Consider the following 22,557-nt stretch of genomic DNA (forward strand, 5'->3'; position numbering starts at 1 on the left):
GGACGGGATAAAAAGGGATAAAAACACAGTAATGTTAAAATATATTTACAATGGACTTAATGTGAGTGTTGTCAAATCGTACAATTTTGCCTAACCGGTTACTCGAATAGTAGTTCGACCGATTAACCGGTAGTTTTAGTTCATGTTTGAGAGTCTTGCCTATAGTACACTACAAAAGTTCGTTTTCTTATACGATGAATTTAAAAGAAAAGAGAATGGAATTCGGGAATATATCAAAGACAACAACCCAACCAAAGAGCAGATAACAGCCAGGGCCACCAATGGTTCGTCATTGACGTTTGTCCTTTTGCATTATACATGTTATAAGGATTGTCTGAAAGGAATACCGGCGAAGTTTGTCTTTTAATAATCCAATACTTACGTATATACATATGCTATGGCATATATATACGTAAGTATATGGATGTGTACGGATTGATTGCTCAGTCTTAGAGGCATGATTTTTTTATTAGTTGTTAATGGCTTGAACTAGCTGTCAGATAACTGCGAGTACTCTCAGATCTGTTCATTGTGTCTTTTTGTGTCGGGATGTATAAGTACCCGGCCACGTCCACTTTTATTTTCTGTCAATCTGATGTGTTAAGCCTTTTTCAACTGATTTTTATAGTTCGTTCTTATGTTGTACTGTTATACCACTGTCCCAGGTTAGGGGGAGGGTTGTGATCCCGCTAACATGTTTAACCCCGCCACATTAATTTATGTATGTGCCTGTCCCAAGTCAGGAGCCTGTAAATCAGTGGTTGTCGTTTGTTTATGTGTTACATATTTGTTTTTCGTTCATTTTTTTACATAAATAAGGCCGTTAGTTTTCTCACTTGAATTGTTTTACATTGTCTTATTTGGGCCTTTTATAGCTGACTATATGCGGTATGGGTTTTGCTCATTGTTGAAGGCCGTACGGTGACCTATAATTGTTAATGTTTGTGTCATTATGGTCTTTTGTGGATAGTTGTCTCATTGGCAATCATACCACATCTTCTTTTTTATATGGCGTTTGTAATATCTTCATATTGAAAAATTGAAAAACCTTCTTGATCTCGTCGAATTAAAATGATTTTTTCTCTTTCTCTTGATGTCTCAGAAAATAATGTGGGTGTTTCAATTTGAAATTATTAAGCCAGTTGCATCAAGTATATATTTATTATACTCACCTTGATTTTAGTTCAATCTTTTTAGTTGACATTTCGTTTAAAGTCTGACAAAGTTGAATACGTTCTTTGTTCGCATGTGTATGTATTGTGTGGAAGATAATGTGACATTTTGAGTAGAGTTTTTGTTACAAGTTTGTATAGCTATATATATTAAATGAAGAATGAATGAGGAGTTTGTATTTCAATTTGAAGCTATCATAAATACTTAATCATCAACTAAGTTTTTTCATTTGTTGTAAGTCCATTTATCACATAAATCTACAATAAAAATTCCTCGCATCTTCGAAAATTCTGCATCAATAATGATTGCACTAACAGTGATAATTCGTCGCATCTATAGTTAAAATGGATCGCTTTCAATAATCGATATGCTATATTATGTTGCTTTTATAAGACTTATTTGAACTTTAATGCTATGTTTGTACATTAAAAAGACATATCACAATGAAAATATGTTGAAACTTTCCTTAAAATCAATTATTTTGGTATTTTCGAAACGTAAACAAATACAGTTTTCCCATGATCCTCTATTCTACAATAGACATACCCGCATATGACAGTGAAAATGAACTAGCTGGATTCGCACTTTATATACACTGAAATAAGATAAGTTCATGATGATATGAAAAATAGTGGTAACTAAATATAAAGCACAAGTGTGGTCCATACCTTACATGGGGAATCCAAAGAAAAATATCCCATCCCCGCCCACAATCACACATAACAATGAGAAAGTGTACAATAGCAATATACAGTTGAGAATCTGCAAAAAAAAATAATGTCATTTTGATAAGAGAATTACAAATGTTTACTATAGTGTGCAAATATAATTTCTTTCAAAAGTAAAACCCAAAATGTGGTCAAATGATAAAAATGAAATAATAGGCGCAGAAGAAAATAATTCCGTCAAAGTCTCATGAATTTTCGTTCATCAGTTTAAGCGCGGAAGCGAATAAAAAAAGGCATTATAACTACGAACGGACGAACACACATACGGATGGACGGATGTACATACGGACGAACCCTCTGTCAATATATAAGGCGGGATATAATTAAGTACAATGTATGAAATTGATGATGACATTTACCACAGAATATGAATAAAAAAAACCCGTTACGCTTGCGCTAGTTCCATTCTTTTCGACGTCATAAACATCGCCGCTGCCAACGCTATCGTCGAAGTATCGCCGATAGAAGCACAAGCAGGATAATTTTTTGGAGGTATAAAAATTGATCCCTTGAAGCTTTTTAGAAGATAGAAGAAATCAAAAGAGAAGTGTGGTGAGTTATTTTATTGTACTTTTTATCCGACGGTACTATGTTTTTGGTTCTGGTTTCTATCATTACTACGTACTGAGACAAAAAAAAAGGAAAACCACCTTTAAGGGAAATTTTATTTTAAGGCCTTCATCACCTACAAGTTAATGTAAGTCTTCTTTTTCATTTTCTTGAACTAAGTTCGTTACGTTAATGAGAAGTTCTTTGTTATATTTCCTAATAAAGTATTAAGACATTAATGTATGTTAAATTTGCTGATCATCCTCTATACTTCCATAGATTTTGCGATAACTTTAGTTTGCCTAGACAGTTAATTCTAAAAGTACTTTTGACCTTAAAATTGGAGCTCTATGATGCAGTAATCTGAGATAAAATGACGGCAGGGTCAATATTAACTTCTCTTTATCTTAGCTGGGTAGAATTCGGCAAATTAGATATGTTAAATTTCGTTTATTCTAGAATCATTTTCAGGGTTTTAAGCCATTTGAAAATTTGAAATTGAGCAAACTTAGATTAAATGCATTGGTCAAATGAATGATTAAGAGCTAGCTTAGATTTTTCTGTTCATTCATACCATATAATAAGTAGTCATCAAGAACAATCAAATATAATATATAGTTGCTCAAGCAGACTGTTTTGAAATGGGATATAGGGGAGGGGGTACAACGAATTTCACAATAAATTTTTAATTTTGTCATTTATCTCAACAATCAACAGGATAAGTATGGAGTACCAAGAAGAAAAGGTACATCAGACAGCAGCTGTCTTGTGTGAAGCGATCATTAGTGTTGCATCATTCCATTTCACTCTTGAGCAATGGGAAGTAGTGGAGGTTGACATCAGAGCAGCGGAAGGCAGGGAATCTGCATTGTTAAAGGAATTAGGTATGTTCGTCAAATAGTCTTTCTCCTCTGTCTAAGCTTTCTGAATATAAAACAAAATAAAGATCGTCGCTAATGATCCTTTTGTCCATATATTGACCACTACTAATAATTTCTTAACCTATGGATAAATGATAACCATAAGTTTTGTAGAATATACCGTTAAAGATTCTATTGGGGTATATTATGTAGATATTCTGGTTCTCCGTTTCTAAGCCTTACAGTATGTCAAGGCAAGGATTTGTATAGACTAACTATACAAATCCTTGGTCAAGGTCAACATCGTCTCGCGTCTATACAAGTGGTAACTTAAATTTATAAGATACTTTTGTTCATTTGTATTGTTAGTTAGTTGTCTCATCATGTACAATATGGCAGGCCATCTCCCCAATGTTCAAGATCATTGTGATATATGAAATTGAGAATGGAAATGGGGAATTGGGAATGTGTTAAAGAGACATCAACCTGATCAAAGAGCAGGTAACAGCCGAAGGCCACCAATGGGTCTTCAATGCAATCAAACATGTCTGTTTCTCAATTCAGACAAATTAAAAGATCAGACCACAACTGCAGAAGAAAATACAGAAACAGAAGACATTGAAGTTCCAGACGACACTCAAAGTGTAGATGATTTATTGAAAGACTTAGGGGAGACACTAGACGAAGTAGAACAGCAGGAGGCATCAATGACAGAAGCAGGTAATGACGTCACTTCTGTATTCTTGAATTCAACTTTAATAATTGGACATTTTATATGGTTTAGTTTAAATATATTGTATTTCCTACATCTTAGACAGAAGTATGTAATACTTATTAAATCTTCTCTATAATTAAGTCGTATTTCTTGAGTTCTTTTTGGTTTTTGCTTTCAGTTAAAACGATATGTTCTTTCAGCTATGCCTATAAGTTCCTTCTTTCATGTTATTTACTATGAGCTAAACAGTAGCACTGAGTTTGTTTGTTCATTAAACATCAGTAAATAACATAAATTGTATAGTCGTTTGATTTGAAGGATATTAAGAATTATTTGATGTTTCATCTTTATATTTCACTTTACTAAGTTTAATTATTTTGTTCATTTTATAGGACCAACAGAGAAAACGATGGAAGATGGCAGATATGTTTTTAAGGTAAATAATAATAGGAAAGATGGTGATTACAGAAACAATCTTATATGATATACTGTGAAATATAAACGGGCGGTGGACAGATTTCTTTTTTATTGCTTTTCTTTGTCCTGAATATGTACGAACTATTTGCCACTGAACGTGAAGGCGGGAGAACAGCCACTCTGTTGTGTGAAAAGGGTAAAATGTTACTTTTTGCTGTAAGATTTTACACGATTGATTGATTGATTAATTTATTGATTGATTGCTAGATTTGTTTGATAGTTTCCTCCGGAAAACACTAAGCAATAATATATGTATAGGCTTCTAATATAAAGTGCAAATAAAACATGCCTCTAACAAATATTACCAATGGAACCTGTTATAGAAAGCGTACTAAAGAACAAAGTTGTATCCTATGTGATGGTTCTTACCCTTATAAATGATCATGCTGTTGGTGGCTGTATAAAATTTATAGATTTTTAATTACACCCCTAGTTTGTGATTGGGTTCGTGTTGTTTATTCTTTATTTTTCTATGTTGTGTCGTATTTACTATTGTTGTCTATTTGTTTTTTTCGTATTTAGCCTTGACGTTGTCAGATTATTTTCGATTTATGAGTTTGACTGTCCCTCTGGTATCTTTTGTCCCTCTTTTACTTTTACGACCTCTGGGCAAACGGGTTTAAGCCCTGGTATAACCCCACTAACTAATTGTTGTACCTTTACCAAATCTGGCTGTGTTCACCTTATATTGTCAGTTTTTGATGGTCTTTGTGTTTGAATATGGTGTTCAAGTCTTTTCAATCTGCGCAGTGGGGTGTTGGTACATGGTTTGTGTGATCAAACGCACTATCCAATATGCGAGTAACTCATGTTATTGTATAGCAATATAATATTTCCCACAGAAAGTAACCAAAAGTTAGCGTGCAATAAATTATAATATTGCACTAGTGCAATAAATCTTCAAAATTCATGACGTCATCAACGACAAAATCTTAGTTTAGACCAATTTTCAGTTTCAAATATTATATTGCTATACAATAAAAGGGTTATTGCATGAATATTGGGGAATATTGTCCCTCGTAGAACATATATTGCACTCGCAAGCTCGTGCAATATAAAATTCTACTCGGGACAATATTCCCCAATATTCATGCAATAACCCTATATTATCTTAAAAATTTGAGGAAAAAAAATATTTAGGAACAAAAATTTGAGAAAAAAAAAATTTGAGGAAAAAAATTTTGAGGGAAAAAAAATTTTGAGGAAAAAAAATTTCGAGAAAAAAAAAAATTTGAGGAAAAAAAAAATTTGAGGAAAAAAAATTTTGAGAAAAAAAAAATTCTGAGGAAAAAAAATTTTGAAGGAAATTTTTTTTAGTTTGGACTTGTAATATTTTTTTAAAATTTGAATATCGAAAAAGGAAAAAGGAAAAAGGAACCAACTTGTGTCTGGTCTGTTTTTGTCTTACTAGTATAAATGATATTTTTTTTCAATCGGTGAGTCTTATTGTACTTGATACACGATATTATAAGGAGGTTTATGGGTACGTAAAACTGCCTGTCAGGTATGACCTAATAATGGTCACATTCTGACTATCTTTGCTATACGTTGTTTTGTTCGTTCTTTTTTTACTACTTTTTCGTGTTTATTGGTTCATAGTAGCGAGGCGATGTTGGTTGCTGTAGTCTGTGGTTCTGTCCAATAGTTTGGAAATTCCTGTTTTTTAAAAATGTTTTATAAGATATGATACTATTGATATGCTTCCCGAATGATTATGGAAAGAGGATGACATCAAAGACTACATAAACGATGGGTATTTTTTTTGTATAGGATACAGTCCAGAATTTTGATTTAAATGGAGTTATTAGCAAGCAAAGGAAAAGGGAAATAAAGAGGGGAAAAAGCAAAGCAAAGAAAGAGGAGAAAATAAAAATGAAAATAGCCAAAGAAGAAGAAAAAGTCGTGCAGTTGTATTTCAAAGCAGTTGACAACATTATGTCAAGGTACAGCAAGGATGTTAGAATACAACACAAGAAGGAAGAAAAGAGGAGGAAGCAAATGGAAAAGGCGGAGAAAAAAGCCCTTAAGATGTTGGAGAAAGGTACATATTCATTTTATTAAAACGTACACTTTTAGGGGTTTTCTCCTTAATATTTTCTTATTCTTAATTTAACCAACACATGCCAATGATGAATAAAAAATCGTACAAACTCAAAATTTATGAATTTAATAATACATAAATTCATTTCCTTTAAAAGTTTCTTAAACAATGGTTAGATTTACAATTGGAACACTGAACATCAAAGCTTCTTATGAACTGAATATGTGTTGTAATTTTTTTTTAATTAATACCCACTAAACATTAATGTTAAAAAAAGAACAACAAAAACTCATTTAATTCAATAATAAAAACCAGTCGCTAATTCAAAACTTTGCTTCTCGGACGCTGACGCTTTTCGTGCCGTGAAAATGTTTGTTTAAAACATTCTTTAAGTTACAGCAAATTTAACATAAAAAGTAAAACATAGTCAAATAGTTGATACTGAAACAAAGTATGTTGCATGCAATAAAAAAATCTTTTTTGCACGTGTGTCTTTTTTGTATTTTAGTGTCTCGTTGAACGTAAGAACACTTGCTTTATTTTTATATTTTATTTTTAAAACTTCATAAACTTATTTGAGTGTAACACTTACCTTTACAGAAATAAATAAAAGAGATAAAGAATGTGTAAAGAATGAAAAGAAGAAACCGAACCAATCTGTAGATGAAAAGAAAAAACAAAACGATACAAAGAAAAGCAAAGCAAAGAAAGTTACAGGGAATAATAAGGACTATGAGAAGAAAGAGGCTCACACTGTTGATGATATAGAGACTAAAGAAATTGCTATGAAGAATAGAAAAGCAAAAAAAGGAGAAGAAAAGATCATAGATCAAAAGGAGAAAGATTCTCAAACTATGGATATTAAGGAGGAAAACATTGTTAGAATAGATACAACCATTGATGGAAAGAAGAACAAATTTTCAGCAAACATTCGTGCATTTTTCCGTTTTTTTTCTTGTACACACAAACGACAGGAAATGGGCAAAGCAGCAGCTGTAGTTTGATAAATCGTTTTTGTATAACATTAAATTTTCTATATTTTTCACTGTTTTTATGTTTTATTTTCTAAATGATCAGTCAAAATGGTATAAGCTGAATATATGAAGGGATGACAGAAACAGACCTGCCTATCGGAAGATGTAATTTGCCAGGAATTAAAAAGATAAATTTGATCACTGAGTTAGGGCTTTATTGAATACACAAATGAATTAGAAAAAGTCAAAACAAAACAAAGGCACATAAACACGTACTATCTTATTGTATTTTCTATGGTCCAAGAGCTGTAATTTTGTGAACGTAGTTAATCCAAAACACGAAATCGACTGGTACCTAACCATCTTACACATACTTAAAAATCATAGAAATAAAAAAAACTTTGGTATGTTTAAGCTTGCTAACGAGATATCTAGTCACAGAGACGTAAATGTATGCAATAAAAGGGCACAGTATGGCCTTCAACTATGATACAAAACTTAAACTGTATAGTAGGTTAGTAGCTCCTACAAGACATATCTAATCTCGAAAACCATAGAGTGACAGACACCATACTAATATGGCAGACAACAACCAAAGACCACCACCTAATTAAAGGCTTCTCTCTTTTGACAGACACTCAAATAATGAGCCAGGGTTCAACATTGTTTGCCAGTTCTCAAAACATCCTGACAGGCATGGGATAGAGTTGCAACAACATACCATTAGAGATAACCAATGAAATCAGTAACGCCCGTTAATTTTGTCTTTTTCCTAGGCGTTTTTATGCTACTTGCCGGTATTATGAGTTCAGTAATTTTCCATCTTATATTTACAGTTTGTTCTTATGTTGTACTGTTTAGTTGCATCACTGTCCTTTGATAGGCTGGAGTTGAGCACTCACACACATTAGTAACACTACCGCATTGTCATATGTTCAGTCTGATTATAATGCAGTTATATCTTACTTAGAGTGCTCGTATATATAATATCATATGAGGATTACGAAACCAGAGATCTGTATTTTAATAAGATTTTCAGAATCAGTGTCCAAGAACAGGATGTTATAACCTTAAAGTTTATTTCATAGTACGTCTTTCTATGTTGTGATGTTACACTATTGTTTCGGTAAGGGTGAAGGTTGGTACCTATTGAAATGTTTAAACTCACTGCATTTGTTTGTACGTTTATTATATAAATTAGACCGTTGCATGGTTCTCCCGTTTGAATAGTTTTACACTATAGTGATTTTTGGGGCCCTTAACATTTTGTTGTTCGGTCTGAGCCAAGGTTCCGTGAAGAAGACCGTACTTTGACCTATAATGGGTTTTCTTATACAAATTGTGGATTGAATGGACTGTTGTCTCATTAGCACTCATACCGCACCGTCTAATATCTAAATACATTGATTTTAATGTATTTTAACTTACATACATAAGTCGAGTTGTACAAATGTATCAAAGAATTATCAGACTTTAATACAGTGTTGTACGACGCACGTTTTGTTTGTACATACCCTTCATTATTTGTCTGGGGGTAAAATCTGTGTATTCCCGGCAAAGGATGTTATAGAATGTGTTTGAAAAGGTAAAGAGATCGTGAGGTCAATAACGGACAATAATGCACACAACTAAAAACAACTTCTAGACGAACAAAAATATCCTAACATCACTAAACAAACCCTGAAGATTGAGCAAAACGTACCGTTATTAAACCGAAGGTGAAATCGTGTGCTCCGGAATGGACTAACAGCAGTCCTGTTCTACTAGAACAAAAGGGGGGAGGGTCCAACTATATATCCCCATTAACATGTATTTATCGGCCAAAAAGGGGGTTCCAACCCCGGACCCCCCCTTTTGGATCCGCCAATGTGACGGTAAACCATATGATGTATATATACTTAGCAAAACAGCAGGAACACTTTTTTAGCCATAAGGGGACGACCATTTGATATTCTGGGGGGGGGGGGGGGGGGGCAGGAGGATTTGTTTTTGATCGGTTATTTATTTTTGTAAACTGAGAGGACAGATAATTCATTTTCTGCACTATTGAAGCAAGATTTTTCATTTTCATTAAAGCAAGGGACTGATCATTAATTTTTTACCACTTTATTTATGATATTCGAAAAACATACAATTTTTTGAATATTTGTTAATTATGAATAATTAGATATAGGAAGATGTGGTGTGAGTGCCATTGAGACAACACTCCATCCAAATAACCAATTAAAAAAAGGCAAACCATTAATACATGTATAGTCAAGTCATTGTGTACCATTTAATCAGATTACTAGTAGATCATTATCCCCTTCAGAAATTGTAAGATTCAAGATTTCATTCATAACCTCAGACACATACTTGTGTACAAGAGGACAATATATACAAATATTTTAAAGTACATAGCGAGACAGGACAAACGAAACACAAATACATAGTAATAGGTATATTATAAGAGACAATTGGTATAATTAGATTAAGTATTTTATAATTTTCTGAACGAAAAGAATCATTTATATTCCCAAGCAATATACACATATTGCATACATAATGTACAGTATTATAGTTAATTTAGTTTGGTTTTACCTATCCTCTTTCAAAAGTATTGTCAAACATATTTTGCCGAGCGGAGCGAGGCAAAACATTTGTTTGAAGGGTTTTGGAACCGCTGAAGGCCCAATAAACTATAGACCTGCTGAGTTATTTATTTTCAATACATTGCAAGTCAGGTAATTTATTTTCAAACTACCACAGAACAAACCATTTATTTTTGTGATTATCAAGGCTGAGTTATTTATTTTCAAAATCCTCCTGCCCCCCCCCCCCCCCCCCCAGAATATCAAATGGTCGTCCCCTAAGGTATTTGCGGATATATAGGTGGCTGTGTTATCAAGTGCGTCGTAAGAATAAGGTAAGGTGTTTTTAGAAGTTTGCCACAACCCCACTTTTCAGTCTATACGTGACGTACTTCACTAAAACGAAATGATTGATACCGCTTTTACGCCAAAAAATAAAGTATCCGGCGTTTTTGTACATCAAATTTCTCTTCCTCTTAACTTCAGATACCATTACAGTAAAATGATTTCAGTAGCTTGCCTGTTATATTAGCCGAGCCGTGAAATAATTACAAAATTATAAAATTTACAACCAAGACAGATAGATTGGTTATATGTCGGACTAGTCTACTCTTAAAGAAGGGTAGTGACTTCACTGTTCATCTTGTAATTAGCGGTAAGCCAAAGATATTTCTGTAAGTCATTTTGCTATTATATACAAACTAAATTGAAAATATATAATTATTAACACAGCTATAACTCTGTGCATTTTTATTCTTTTTATTAAAAATAGGCGTTCGAAATATAAACCGGATTTTAGTCAACTCTCTCCGATATTGTTCTGTAATTCGCATTGAATTTTGACAGATGGCGGGAAAATATGTCATTGGTGATTCGGAAAGCGAACAACCCAGGTTCTTGTAGAGAGGACTAACAGGTATAAAATCAAGACAGATAAGACACAACCATTGAGTGTTCATGATGAGAAATGAAAACTATGAATAAGGATCATAAACATTACTAAAAGTTTAAAATATTCTGAAACAAAAAAGCAAATTTTGAAAGACATGCATTTAATATTTATACACATGTATTAAATCTAGTTGCATTTATTGAACTTACAACATAAATTTTACACAGAACTTTTAAACTAAAAAGAGAAAAAAAACAATATTCACCTATAACCAAAAATCTGCCAAATTATCAGTGGTGTATCTAGAAATTTTCATAAGTGGGGGCCCACTGACTGACTAAAGAGAGGGCCCGCTCTAGTCATGCTTCAGTGATTCCCTATATAAGCAACCAAATTTTTCCTCAGGTCCCCAGTGATTGGGAAGGCCGTGCGCCTATAGCACATATTGACAAGAAATGGCGCACGATACTTTTCACTTCGTTTTGAAACGTTTAGATATCGTCAAATGAATTTCCGATCGTGTTCCATGCCGCCATGTGTGTGTACACAACTGTGTAATGTTCCTCCAATAATAGGAGCACCTATATATTTTTGGGACGTCTCAGCTGTTTTCCTATGATAATAGAACCATGCGATTTCACGTCCCGGGTGTTTTCCTATTGTAATAATAGAACCATGCGGTCTAACTGATAACCCGAAAAACGTAATTAACCATCATTCATGATATATATTTTTTTTATAAAGAACTTAATTTGTGAAATTTGGCTAGTACAGACGAGATTTAACCCTTAAAATAATCTCATTTAGTTTAGCTTGCTATTATTTCGATTGAAGAACCCCAAAGACTTTTTAGGAATATAGTTTTTGTCTCCTTAAAAGACGCTTAACTGTCCTTGTCATTTTTTGGTCTTTGGCTCATTTTGACATTTTGTAAACATGACTTCTAAAGCGATTTGTTGTTTTGTTCTATGAATTAATGGTACTCTATACTGTTATTCTTGTCACCGTGATGAGGTTCTATAACGTTTTACCTATAAAACTTTTTAATGACATGGCAATAGATAATCCTATGTTTCCAAATCTATCTGATACACAAAAACTAGTAATTCTACTAAATCCTTCTAATATAAACCAAGTGAAAAAAACAGGTTCCTTTATAAAACAGTCTTTAGAGCTGAGGACAGGGGACTTTTAGTTACTTTTACTTGTATATATATAGATATGTGTGTGTTCAACTCAGTTATTTTATTGTTGTTGTTACTTTTGTTTATGTCACAAGTATAATGTTACTTATATGACAAATAAAGATTATTATATTAATACAAGAAGTGCAGAGGAATTGCCTGAAATGTCCTCTGATACGGAACGTCTTGAATAAGGATGGTATCGACGAAGACCTAAATTTGATGTAAAAAAAACCAACATGAACATGAAAAAGGCAACAGTACCAGTTTAAACATTGTAAACAGGCGTTGGTTCACCACACGGAATTTAATTGTAAATAAAGGTTAACTTAAATATTGTTGGGGTTGGAAGAAGTTATTGTATATTCATTGAAATTGAAATTACAAAATCACAGGAACTATTAGGTCCAAGGACACAGTTATCGTCCTTTGGTTTTCGTTGTCTACGAATATAGTCCCTAGTGTAAACAGTGTATAACTTGCATGTCTTATTTGATACACTTTCCCAATTTATTTCTTGATATTAAATGCATGAAATATCAAGTAGGGGGATGTAATTACATGTAAAAAAAAATTGGGTGCTGAATCTTTATGTAAAGAAGTAAATTGGTCCAGTTCTAAAAGGTTAAATTTTAGCACGTCTGAAGCTGTCAAACTGAATTTTACACCCCCTTAACACAGAATTGTCAATATTTTGAGTTAGAGCTGGTAGAAGTTTCTATAATTTTGATATTATTTGTCTCACTGGTAGTACACTACACTGTAAAAATCTTTTTGAGAAAGAGCAGGTGCGATTTTTTTAATTTGAATTTATTGTCTAAAAGAAATGCACTACGAAATAACTGTGTTCTCGGGCCTAAGAGATGGATTCCTGAAATCTAGATTCTGTACTTTGGCAACTTTCCTGAATGATTTGCTGGTTTCAGTTTGTCAAACGCAATCAAAGTAAAGGATTTACATCTTTGGTTTACAGAAATTCTGTTAAAATGTGCCATTTTGGCATTCTACGGCTATAATAAGCATTTTAAAGCAGTTTACATTTTATGGCTAAGAGGCATGCTGACTTTCTATCTGACAGCTTTTTTGTTCCTGATATTTGTGTTTCTATGATTAAATCAAATTTAATTAACCATTTGTGAACTCTGGATATAGAGAAAAGTAGATTATCACAGAAAAAAAGTGCAGATATTTGTATTCACGGCCATGGTTAAATGGCGTAATAGATGTATGTAAAATGTGAAGAGCTTTGTACATCAAAATTGTAGTCCATCACAAATATTTCACTAAATCTGTAAAAAAAGCACTTTATTATACTCAGTACACCTTACTCCTTTCATAGGCTACCATTTTTTTTCTCTGTATGATAGTAAGTGGTCCAACTTTATGCCTATTAAGGCTAAAACTAAATGCAAGTTTTCCATTGAAAAGTGAAAAAAACTGGCCATCAGACCATATTGTTTCTAAAAAAATTAAATGCAAGAGTCCTTTTGCAATTAGACTTCTTGTATCATAACGCCTTAGCATAGAAATGAGCAAAAAGTTACACATTTTCATTTCTAATAGCTTCTGTGTGCATTTTTATATGTCAATATGGGCTACCGCCTAAATCGACTCTAAATAATTCTCAGTACTACATGGCCCAAGACCATTTTATACTCATGTGGTATGCTTTTTGACACTTTTCTATACATTTAAAGTACATTTTATATATATGAAAGAATAAATTAGGCATAAAAAACTTCAAAATCTTCAAATTGGCTGAGAAAAATGCATATTTATATAAGGCGTCCCTAAATTGGAAAATCTCTATTTTCAGGCATAGGCTTATATAAATTTAACTTTGGAATAATTACAATACATCTGATAAATAAAATGAGTGTTCAGATGCTTTTAATACATAATATTTGATATTCAAGAGCATTTAAAAAGCAAATTTTTGCAAAATTTAAAATTTTAAGGCCAAAATCTTGACAGTTGAAGATATTTGATTTACACGTCAAAAATAAACATTCAAATGTCTATATTAAAATGACCCTAGTGTCTCTAATATATGTCATATGGCCATGAAACTTGGCAACCTATCTCACAATTGCCTAAGCTTAGGTTATGCAAAGTTTTATAAAGATTGGTCAAGTCTTTCTGTCCTATTAGGTCCAAGGACACAGTTATCGTCCTTTGGTTTTCGTTGTCTACGAATATAGTCCCTAGTGTAAACAGTGTATAACTTGCATGTCTTATTTGATACACTTTCCCAATTTATTTCTTGATATTAAATGCATGAAATATCAAGTAGGGGGATGTAATTACATGTAAAAAAAAATTGGGTGCTGAATCTTTATGTTAAGAAGTAAATTGGTCCAGTTCTAAAAGGTCAAATTTTAGCACGTCTGAAGCTGTCAAACTGAATTTTACACCCCCTTAACACAGAATTGTCAATATTTTGAGTTAGAGCTGGTAGAAGTTTCTATAATTTTGATATTATTTGTCTCACTGGTAGTACACTACACTGTAAAAATCTTTTTGAGAAAGAGCAGGTGCGATTTTTTTAATTTGAATTTATTGTCTAAAAGAAATGCACTACGAAATAACTGTGTTCTCGGGCCAATATCCATGTTTTTATTTATGTAAAAGTAAGTACCTCTTTGCCAAAATATACTGATACTTTTATTTTTCACAGAAGTCAATTCCAAATGGCCCACTCATTTGACAACATGGCCCATTATTTTTTAAAATGGCCCATTGAATTTATTTTTGAGGGGCCCTGGGCTCATAGTGAAAAAAACCTTCCAGATCACTGGGTCCCCCTAAATCCGCCTCTGATTATGCATTTTCCCCAATTTGTGTGCTTTTTATAGCTGTTCAGTGTTTATAAAAAAGAAAATTGGGTATGATTGCCAATTAGATTAATACAGAGGCGGATTTAGAGGGTTGGGAAAAAAATTGTTTGCTTATATAGGGTATCACTGAAGCTTGACTGGAGCGAGCCCACTCTTTAGTCAGTCAGTGGGCCCCCACTTACGAAAATTTCTAGATCCACCAGTGAACTATATATCCACAAGAGACCAAAATGATACAAAAATAAACAAATATAGGCCACTGTACGGCCTTCATCAATGAGCAAAGTCCTTAAAGCATAGTCAACTATAAAAGGCCCCGAAATGACAACAATTGAATTCAAACAAGAAAACTTTATTTGGCCTTATTTTTAAGCCAATTTCTAGCAATCCAAGTGAATCACCTTAATTGCTTATAATTTATAAATTTTGTCTTGACAGTTTTATACAGGTTTTTCTTCTTCGCTAAACCAACAAACATGGACATCAATAAGTGCTTACATGTATCTTGTTTAAAAATTGTGTCTGGCGACCTGCTCAACCAACCAAGATGGCCACATTGCCTAAAATAGAACATAGGGGTAAAATGCAGGTTTTGGCTTATAACTCAAAAACCAAAGCATTTACAGCAAATCTGACATATTAAATTGTTTATCAGGTCAATTTCTATCTGCCCTTAAAATTTCAGATGAATCGAACAACCCGTTGTTGGGTTGCTGCACTTGAATTGGTAATTTTAAGGAAATTTTGCTGTTTTTGGTTATTATCTTGTTTAATATTATAGATAGAGATAAACAGTAAACAACAATAATGTTCAGCAAAGTTAGATTTACAAATAAGTCAACACGACCAATATGGTCAGTTGACCCTTTTAGGAGTTATTGCCCTTTATAGTCAATTTATTACATTTTTCATAAATTATTGTAGACTTTTAGAAAATATTTTCCACTGTAATTACTGGGCCAAGTTTATCATAAATAGAGATAATTGGAACAACAAGAATGTTTAGTAAAGTAAGATCTACAAACACATCACAATAATCAATACACAATTTTGTTATGAATTTATCTGTGTCCATATTTTTAATATGCACATAAACCAAAGTGAGCGACACAGGCCTCTCGTTCATAATTTTTGTAGATTTTTAGAAAATATTTTCCATTGTAATTACTGGGCCAAGTTCATTATTGATAGAGATAATTGTAGCAACAGGAATGTTCAGTAAAGTAAGATTTAAAAACTTCCATTTTTAGAAATAAATGATATACAAGAATGTTCAGTAAAGTAAGATCTACAAACACATCACCATCATCAAAACACAATTTTGTTTTGAATTTATCTGTGTCCATTGTTTAATATGCAAATAAACCAAGGTGAGCGACACAGGCTCTTGAGAGCCTTTAGTTTACAAATTGTAAATGTAAACCTCTAGCCAGGAGGACAACATTACACTTTAATTCTTTAACACCAATAGCACATGAGATGCAGGGTTCCACAGAACACTTTTTAAATTTTTTGAAAGGATCCAATCGTAATAAATTATTTTTCCTATTGTTATATTTGGATGTGAGGTATAATAATAATGATACTAATATTTTTCTATTTTCAGTCCAGAAAAGCTTCTTATAGACCACAGTAAAATGGATTCAGGCTTAGAAGAAAAAGGTAATAAATTAAAGATAAAAAAGGTAGAAACAAAAAAGAACATTTTGGTTCAATTAACAAATATTAAGCCCAAGTGCTTCCTTGATAAAAAAAAAATCTAATGAATAAGCACATAAAACATGAACGACGGCAACAAAAAAACCTATTGATTTACACTAGGTTACATATCAAAATAAGATCTGATATTGTCAATGTAAATTTACTGCAAAATATATATAGAGGTCTCCTACGAACCTTTATTATAAACATTACCATAATATCTGTTCCAGTTGGAACAAATATAATATATCCTTTATTTCTATAGGAAAGAATACTGTGATATGTGTTCCATGAGTTTGAAATAATGTTACATACTATTTCTTCAAGTTCCTCTTGGAATGAACTTTTATTTTGTGAGAGTTTGATTGCAAGTGAGACAACTCGCCACCAGAAATTGAATAGGATTACAGTTTGTTAAGTACCAATTTCAAATCATGCCTCCTTCTTTAAGGGTAAAGCAGCATGAAGGTAACTAAAAACCAGACATTAATCAAGATTAGTCATATTGGGTAACTGATGAAAATCTAAGTTTTCACATAGAAATGGATTGGTTATTGTGGCTTGTTTTACATTAGAAAATATATAAACCACAGTTGAATATAATCTTTAACAGTATATAGAAACTTATTTTGGTTTAATTATGGTCAAATGTAAAAATTATAAATGCATGAAGAAGATATTTTTTCTGGACATAAAATGTAGGATAAACAAATCTTGAAATGCATGTAGAAGGTTTTTTCTGGACATAGGATTAACTAGTTTATAACTGAATCAGGATTAACTAGTTTATAACTGAATCAAAGTCACTTTACAACAACGAAAAAAAGAATTCCACACTGTTTTACATTAAAATTTCCTGTTTATTCATAAATCTTGTATTTTACTTTTTTTCAGGATCAAACAATAGTTCAGGTTCTGAAACACCTATGGATACAGCTGAAGGTTCAAGTGACTCCAAAAGTCCTAAACGTAGTAAAAATGATAAGGTACTAGATTCTGACTCTAGTAGTCCATGGTCTGACTTTCCCAGCTTGAGTGAAGATGATTCATCTGAGGAAGAAGACATTGAGGAAGGTGAACGCACAAGTCAGATTCAACTGGACAGATTGTTCTGGTATCTTTATTCTAGGTTATTGAAAGATAAAACATGTTTAAATGACATTTACACAGACCTTTTTGCTAATCCTGGACTTTATGACAAGTTTAAATTCATCAAGAAAATCATGAATGCTTGTGAGTTTGGACCAACCTTTGATACTTTTTGTTTTTCCCTGCCAAGGCCAGATAATATGGAGAACGATTTCAGAAGAGCTGTTCACAGCATGAAAGAGCTTCTAAAGAAGTGTCAAGATGGGTCTGTTACAACAACTTGTATGAATTCTTTAGATTTTCCTTCGGAGTCATCCAAACAAATGGCGGAAAAATTATTGCAGAAGTTAAAGAAGAAACTTGAAAGAGAACCAGTTGAACAACCCAAACAAGATAAAGCTCTTCGTGAACAAACAAAGAAGGCTGAACAAATCACAGATAAGGGGGTCAATGGTACTAAAAATGATGATCAGGACACAAGTTTTAAAGAAAAAGCTTCCTCCAATGCATCAAATACAAGTAAAAAAGAAACCAGTTCCAAAAATAATACTAGTTGCAAGGAAGACAATACCAGTCAAAAGGCCGCAAATTCTCAGGATCAAGAAAAGAAGGTAAATGGTTCTAAAACAAATGCTGGTTCCTATTCTGAAAATGATGATCTAAAGGACACCAGTTCTAAAGAAAAAGCTACATCCAAAGCATCAAAAACTAGTAAAAAAGAAACCAGTTCCAAAAATAATACTAGTTCCAAGGAAGATAATGCCAGTCAAAAGGCCACCAGTTCTAAGGATCAAGATAAGCAGACACCAGATGATCCAGATGCAGAACATGATCAGAACGAGGAAAGCATAGACGAAAACCAGGAGGAGCACAATGATTCAGACTGGGATTATTATGGAGCTGAAGAGGAGTTTGATGAACTTACAGAGGATCAAAAAATAAATAAGATTCTTGCAAATAGCTTCCCACATAATATAATTTATTTGCTGTCGGATGGAAAAACAGATATTATACCATCTTGGTGTGGTCAGATACAGGTTCTTGTCAATCCTGTCAATAAAATATTGTCCTTTTTGATGTATGATTATGTACCATTGTATCCAGATGATATAAGAGGAGCGATATTAAATGGAATGTCAGCACCAGTTGTCCGTAGAAACATTGCTAAGGAACTTGAGAAGTTTGAATGTTGCAGACTGTTAAGGATGGATGTTCCACTAAAAAGCTTGGAAGAATTGTTTGTAGTTCAGCCAAATGATAGGGAGTTCCTCATATATTCAAAATTGACTCCTCCTGCAAAATTTTATCAGAGATATATCAGTGTCAGTTGCAGGGATGGAAATAATTGGAGTGAAAGGCAGCCATTTTTACCTTTTGAAGGTCATTCGTTTTCCGATTGTTCAAGAAAGTATATGCTCATTTTTGGTGGAGAAGTTTCAGAGATGTCAGACATCATGGCACAGATAATTGCATGTAGACCAGAACAAAAAATATGTACTGAACCAAAGGGAAAAATTACTATGGTGGATCTAATAGAAAAATTAAATGAAAATGATGATCCAGAAAATTCCAGTGCAATTAACACTCACTCTAGAGAGGAGGAGACTGAGCATCAAAATATAGATGTTAATATAAGGCACAGGAACAATATATTGGACATGTTGATTAAGTACGAAATTATCAATGAAGATCAGGGTGAAAAAATTAAACAGAATGTGGATTTGAAACAAAAAAAGCCACAAAATAAGAAGATAAACAACTTTCTTGACAAGCTAGATCTTGACCCATGTTTGAAGGATTATGTCAATTTTGGATGTGAAGATGTCAGCAAATTGGAGAAGCACTTGACAAAAAAATTAGAAGCTGGAGAATATGGCCATGAAATGGAGAGCTTGATGTTGAAATATCCAGAAAGATACAACTTTGATGATATAACAGTTGCTGAATTCCTTAATGCAGAAAAAAAGGATAAAAGCTATAGGACTCTTTTTTATTCCTTTTGCAGGTCTGAACCAGAACAATGCGACTGCACGTGGCACTGTAAGGTATGCAAGCAGTGCCAGGATTGGAGATCTTGGCATTGTTCAAACTGCAACAAATGTGCATATGGCATATCAAATTCCATATGTGAATATTGTGGCTATAAGAGTTCTGGAAAATTTATTCTTCAGCCTGATTCATATCACACAGAAAAAATAGAAGCATATGAAGGAATGTATACTTGTAATAAAATAAAAGACCACTGGAATTTAAAGTTGTCCATAGATGATGTCCCTGATTGGACAAAAGAGGTGAAAGTTGATGATGAAAGTTCAGGAGACTTCAAGCTAAAAGATTATATAAACAGGGATGACCTTGGAATAGTTAACCTTTGGGCATTGGCTATAGGGTTGTCTGGTAGTGGTCCAAGGAGGCACATTGGTCGTTTCTTCACTGAGTATTTTAGATATCAAATTGCAGAAAATATTCCTCTGATTGTGTTACATTAATAAATGTTATGTATCTGTATAGAGAGAAAACATTTGAATAGGAGCTACTGGAAATGTACATTCTTTTGGGAAATTGGATATTTGTTACATTTTCTTAGAAATTTTTTATTTGTGTTCTATAGATTTTTTGTTATTTATCATTCTTTGCTACCACAAAAAAGTGTTTTGTATATCAATTTGCTTACTTCTATATATATATATATATATATTCTTTACTGTAAGAGCATGTTGATTCGTGAATAATTAATATTAGTGCTAGGATTTGGTTTAAAAATTGTAAATATTGTGTAGTGTGAATTTACATCAAATTATTTTATTTCCAAGCTGGAGTTTTGTTGCAATGATGTGGATCATCTACAAAAAGTTATGAGAAAAATAGAGTGTTCATTTTTATGTTTGTGCTATTTTGTAAAAATAGCATTATTGATGATGTAGATTTAGTTTTGAAATTTTCCTAGAAAATTGAGAATCAGGTTACAGCTAGTGTCTGAGTGAAAACTCTTATTTTTTTGTAAATGTAGTCAATATCTAAATAATGTTCAAGAAATTATGTAGCTTTCTGTTATAAGTACAGCTAGTGCTTCAGTTATCTAAATCATACATGTTTTTCCGTTTTGATTTGGTTCTAATTGTACAGTTTGTACATGTGGTGTTTTCCTTGAAAAATTTAGTTTATTATTTTGACATTGATCTTTGACAAATAGGTAGTATATATATAAAGTTGAAGAAGAAAATTTTAATGCTTAAGTAAAATGGTAATTATTTTTTTTTTATATAAAGCTTGGCAAAAAAGATTTTTTCAAAATTTCAATACAGTTATAGTGGGTTACTTCCCCTTAAATTAATGATTTGTACAAGGAATACACAAACAGTGTTCTGCAAATGGTCCAGCATGATAAATGATTTGCAAAGTGGTTTTACTACCTTGTTAATGAGAGGACTTACCGGGTAACCCACAATTGTAAATGATATTTCAAAAGTTTACACAAGAAGAAACCTTAATTGGTTACAATTTCATTAAAAATAGATTTATTACCAAAGACATATAAAACCTGTTTTAGTTTCTTCCAATGTTATTGAAATATGATAATATATATGAGTTATAAGTTTTGATTTTAGGTGAAAATTTCTTGATAATATACAAATAACTTGTATGTACATGGAATGTTTATTATACATTTCTGTTGTGAACATTTTAAGCTTTACATTTGACATGGCTAATTTATTTACATAAAAAAAAAACTTCACTTTTATTTATCAGGCAAATTGTACATACATCTTTTCTTTTTTGTCCTTTTTTGTTTGAAATAAAAATTAAATGCAAGATTTGATTTTATTTTCATGAAAGAACAGTGAAGCTGTGAAAAAAACTTGACATTTAGTTCACATGTTCATTATAATTTAAACAGTTTAAAATCTGCTTAAAATTAGGCCCAGGAATTGGCCCAGATTTTACAGTCCACTGAACAAGGAAATATAATAGTGCAATCAGGATATGATGTCCTATTGATGCAAATTCTTCATGACCAATACAAGAAATGATGAAAAATCTTTAATAGTCTCTGTGAATAAATATGAATTCACATCCTTTGTCTAGAGATTAGACGATTTAAGCCTTTTTGTGTGGATTAGACAACCATGTACATGTACTTCTTTGAAACACACAGACATAAAAAGATGTGGTATGAGTGTCAATGAGACAACTCTCCATCCAAGTCACAATTTGTAAAAGTAAACTATTATAGGTTTACATAAAGCCTTCAACATGGAGCCTAGTCTCACACTTAACAGCCAGCTATAAAGGGCCTAAAAAATTACTAGTGTAAAACCATTCAAGCAGGAAATCTAACAATCTAATCTATTTAAAATCCATAATCACCTATGAACTGTTATAATTTCATACTTTTTATTTGACATGTATAATAAATAACACCAAAGGGTGTGTTGTAATGGTTGTACAGCTTTCTAGGTCAAGGTCGATGAATCTAGTTTATGTTGACAACCTAATCTTCTATGGTTACGATCATGTCTGCTCTATATCTCGAGAATCGTTATGATTTCATACATACATTAACCAACACCAGAGGCCGAGGGTGTGTCAAAATGTTTGTACAACTTACCTGGTCAAAAACTAGTTCCAGTTGACAACCCAATCGGCTATGGTTACGATCATGTCTGCTCTATATCTCGAGAACCGTTATGATTTCATACATACATTAACCAACACCAGAGGGTGTGTCAAAATGTTTGTACAACTTCCCTGGTCAAAAACTAGTTC

General features: G+C 32.6%; 2 protein-coding genes across 2 annotated transcripts; both read left to right on the forward strand.

Annotated features, from left to right (window-relative positions):
- Positions 1–4,351: 4,351 nt before the first annotated feature.
- Positions 4,352–7,589, forward strand: LOC134709293 (microtubule-associated protein 9-like). Its single transcript, XM_063569460.1, has 3 exons — positions 4,352–4,461; positions 6,273–6,543; positions 7,144–7,589. The coding sequence occupies exons 1-3, from the start codon at positions 4,435–4,437 to the stop codon at positions 7,545–7,547; spliced, it is 702 nt and encodes a 233-aa protein (XP_063425530.1). The 5' UTR covers positions 4,352–4,434; the 3' UTR covers positions 7,548–7,589.
- Positions 7,590–10,904: 3,315 nt separating this feature from the next.
- Positions 10,905–21,533, forward strand: LOC134710629 (uncharacterized). Its single transcript, XM_063571012.1, has 3 exons — positions 10,905–11,003; positions 16,607–16,662; positions 17,596–21,533. Exons 2-3 carry the CDS (start codon positions 16,638–16,640, stop codon positions 20,277–20,279), a joined length of 2,709 nt encoding a protein of 902 aa, XP_063427082.1. The 5' UTR covers positions 10,905–11,003; positions 16,607–16,637; the 3' UTR covers positions 20,280–21,533.
- Positions 21,534–22,557: the final 1,024 nt, after the last annotated feature.

This window comes from Mytilus trossulus, chromosome 3 (assembly GCF_036588685.1).
Source record: "Mytilus trossulus isolate FHL-02 chromosome 3, PNRI_Mtr1.1.1.hap1, whole genome shotgun sequence".
In the NCBI taxonomy this organism is placed as follows: Eukaryota; Metazoa; Mollusca; class Bivalvia; order Mytilida; family Mytilidae; genus Mytilus; species Mytilus trossulus.

Excerpts from the sequence above, each read along its gene's own strand:
- LOC134709293 (XM_063569460.1), top strand. The coding sequence starts at position 4,435 with ATGGAAGATGGCAGATATGTTTTTAAG. Across the intron at positions 4,462-6,272 it reads ATGGCAGATATGTTTTTAAG|GATACAGTCCAGAATTTTGA; the intron begins GTAAATAATAAT and ends TTTTTTGTATAG. Across the intron at positions 6,544-7,143 it reads CCTTAAGATGTTGGAGAAAG|AAATAAATAAAAGAGATAAA; the intron begins GTACATATTCAT and ends TTACCTTTACAG.
- LOC134710629 (XM_063571012.1), top strand. The coding sequence starts at position 16,638 with ATGGATTCAGGCTTAGAAGAAAAAG. Across the intron at positions 16,663-17,595 it reads TTCAGGCTTAGAAGAAAAAG|GATCAAACAATAGTTCAGGT; the intron begins GTAATAAATTAA and ends ACTTTTTTTCAG.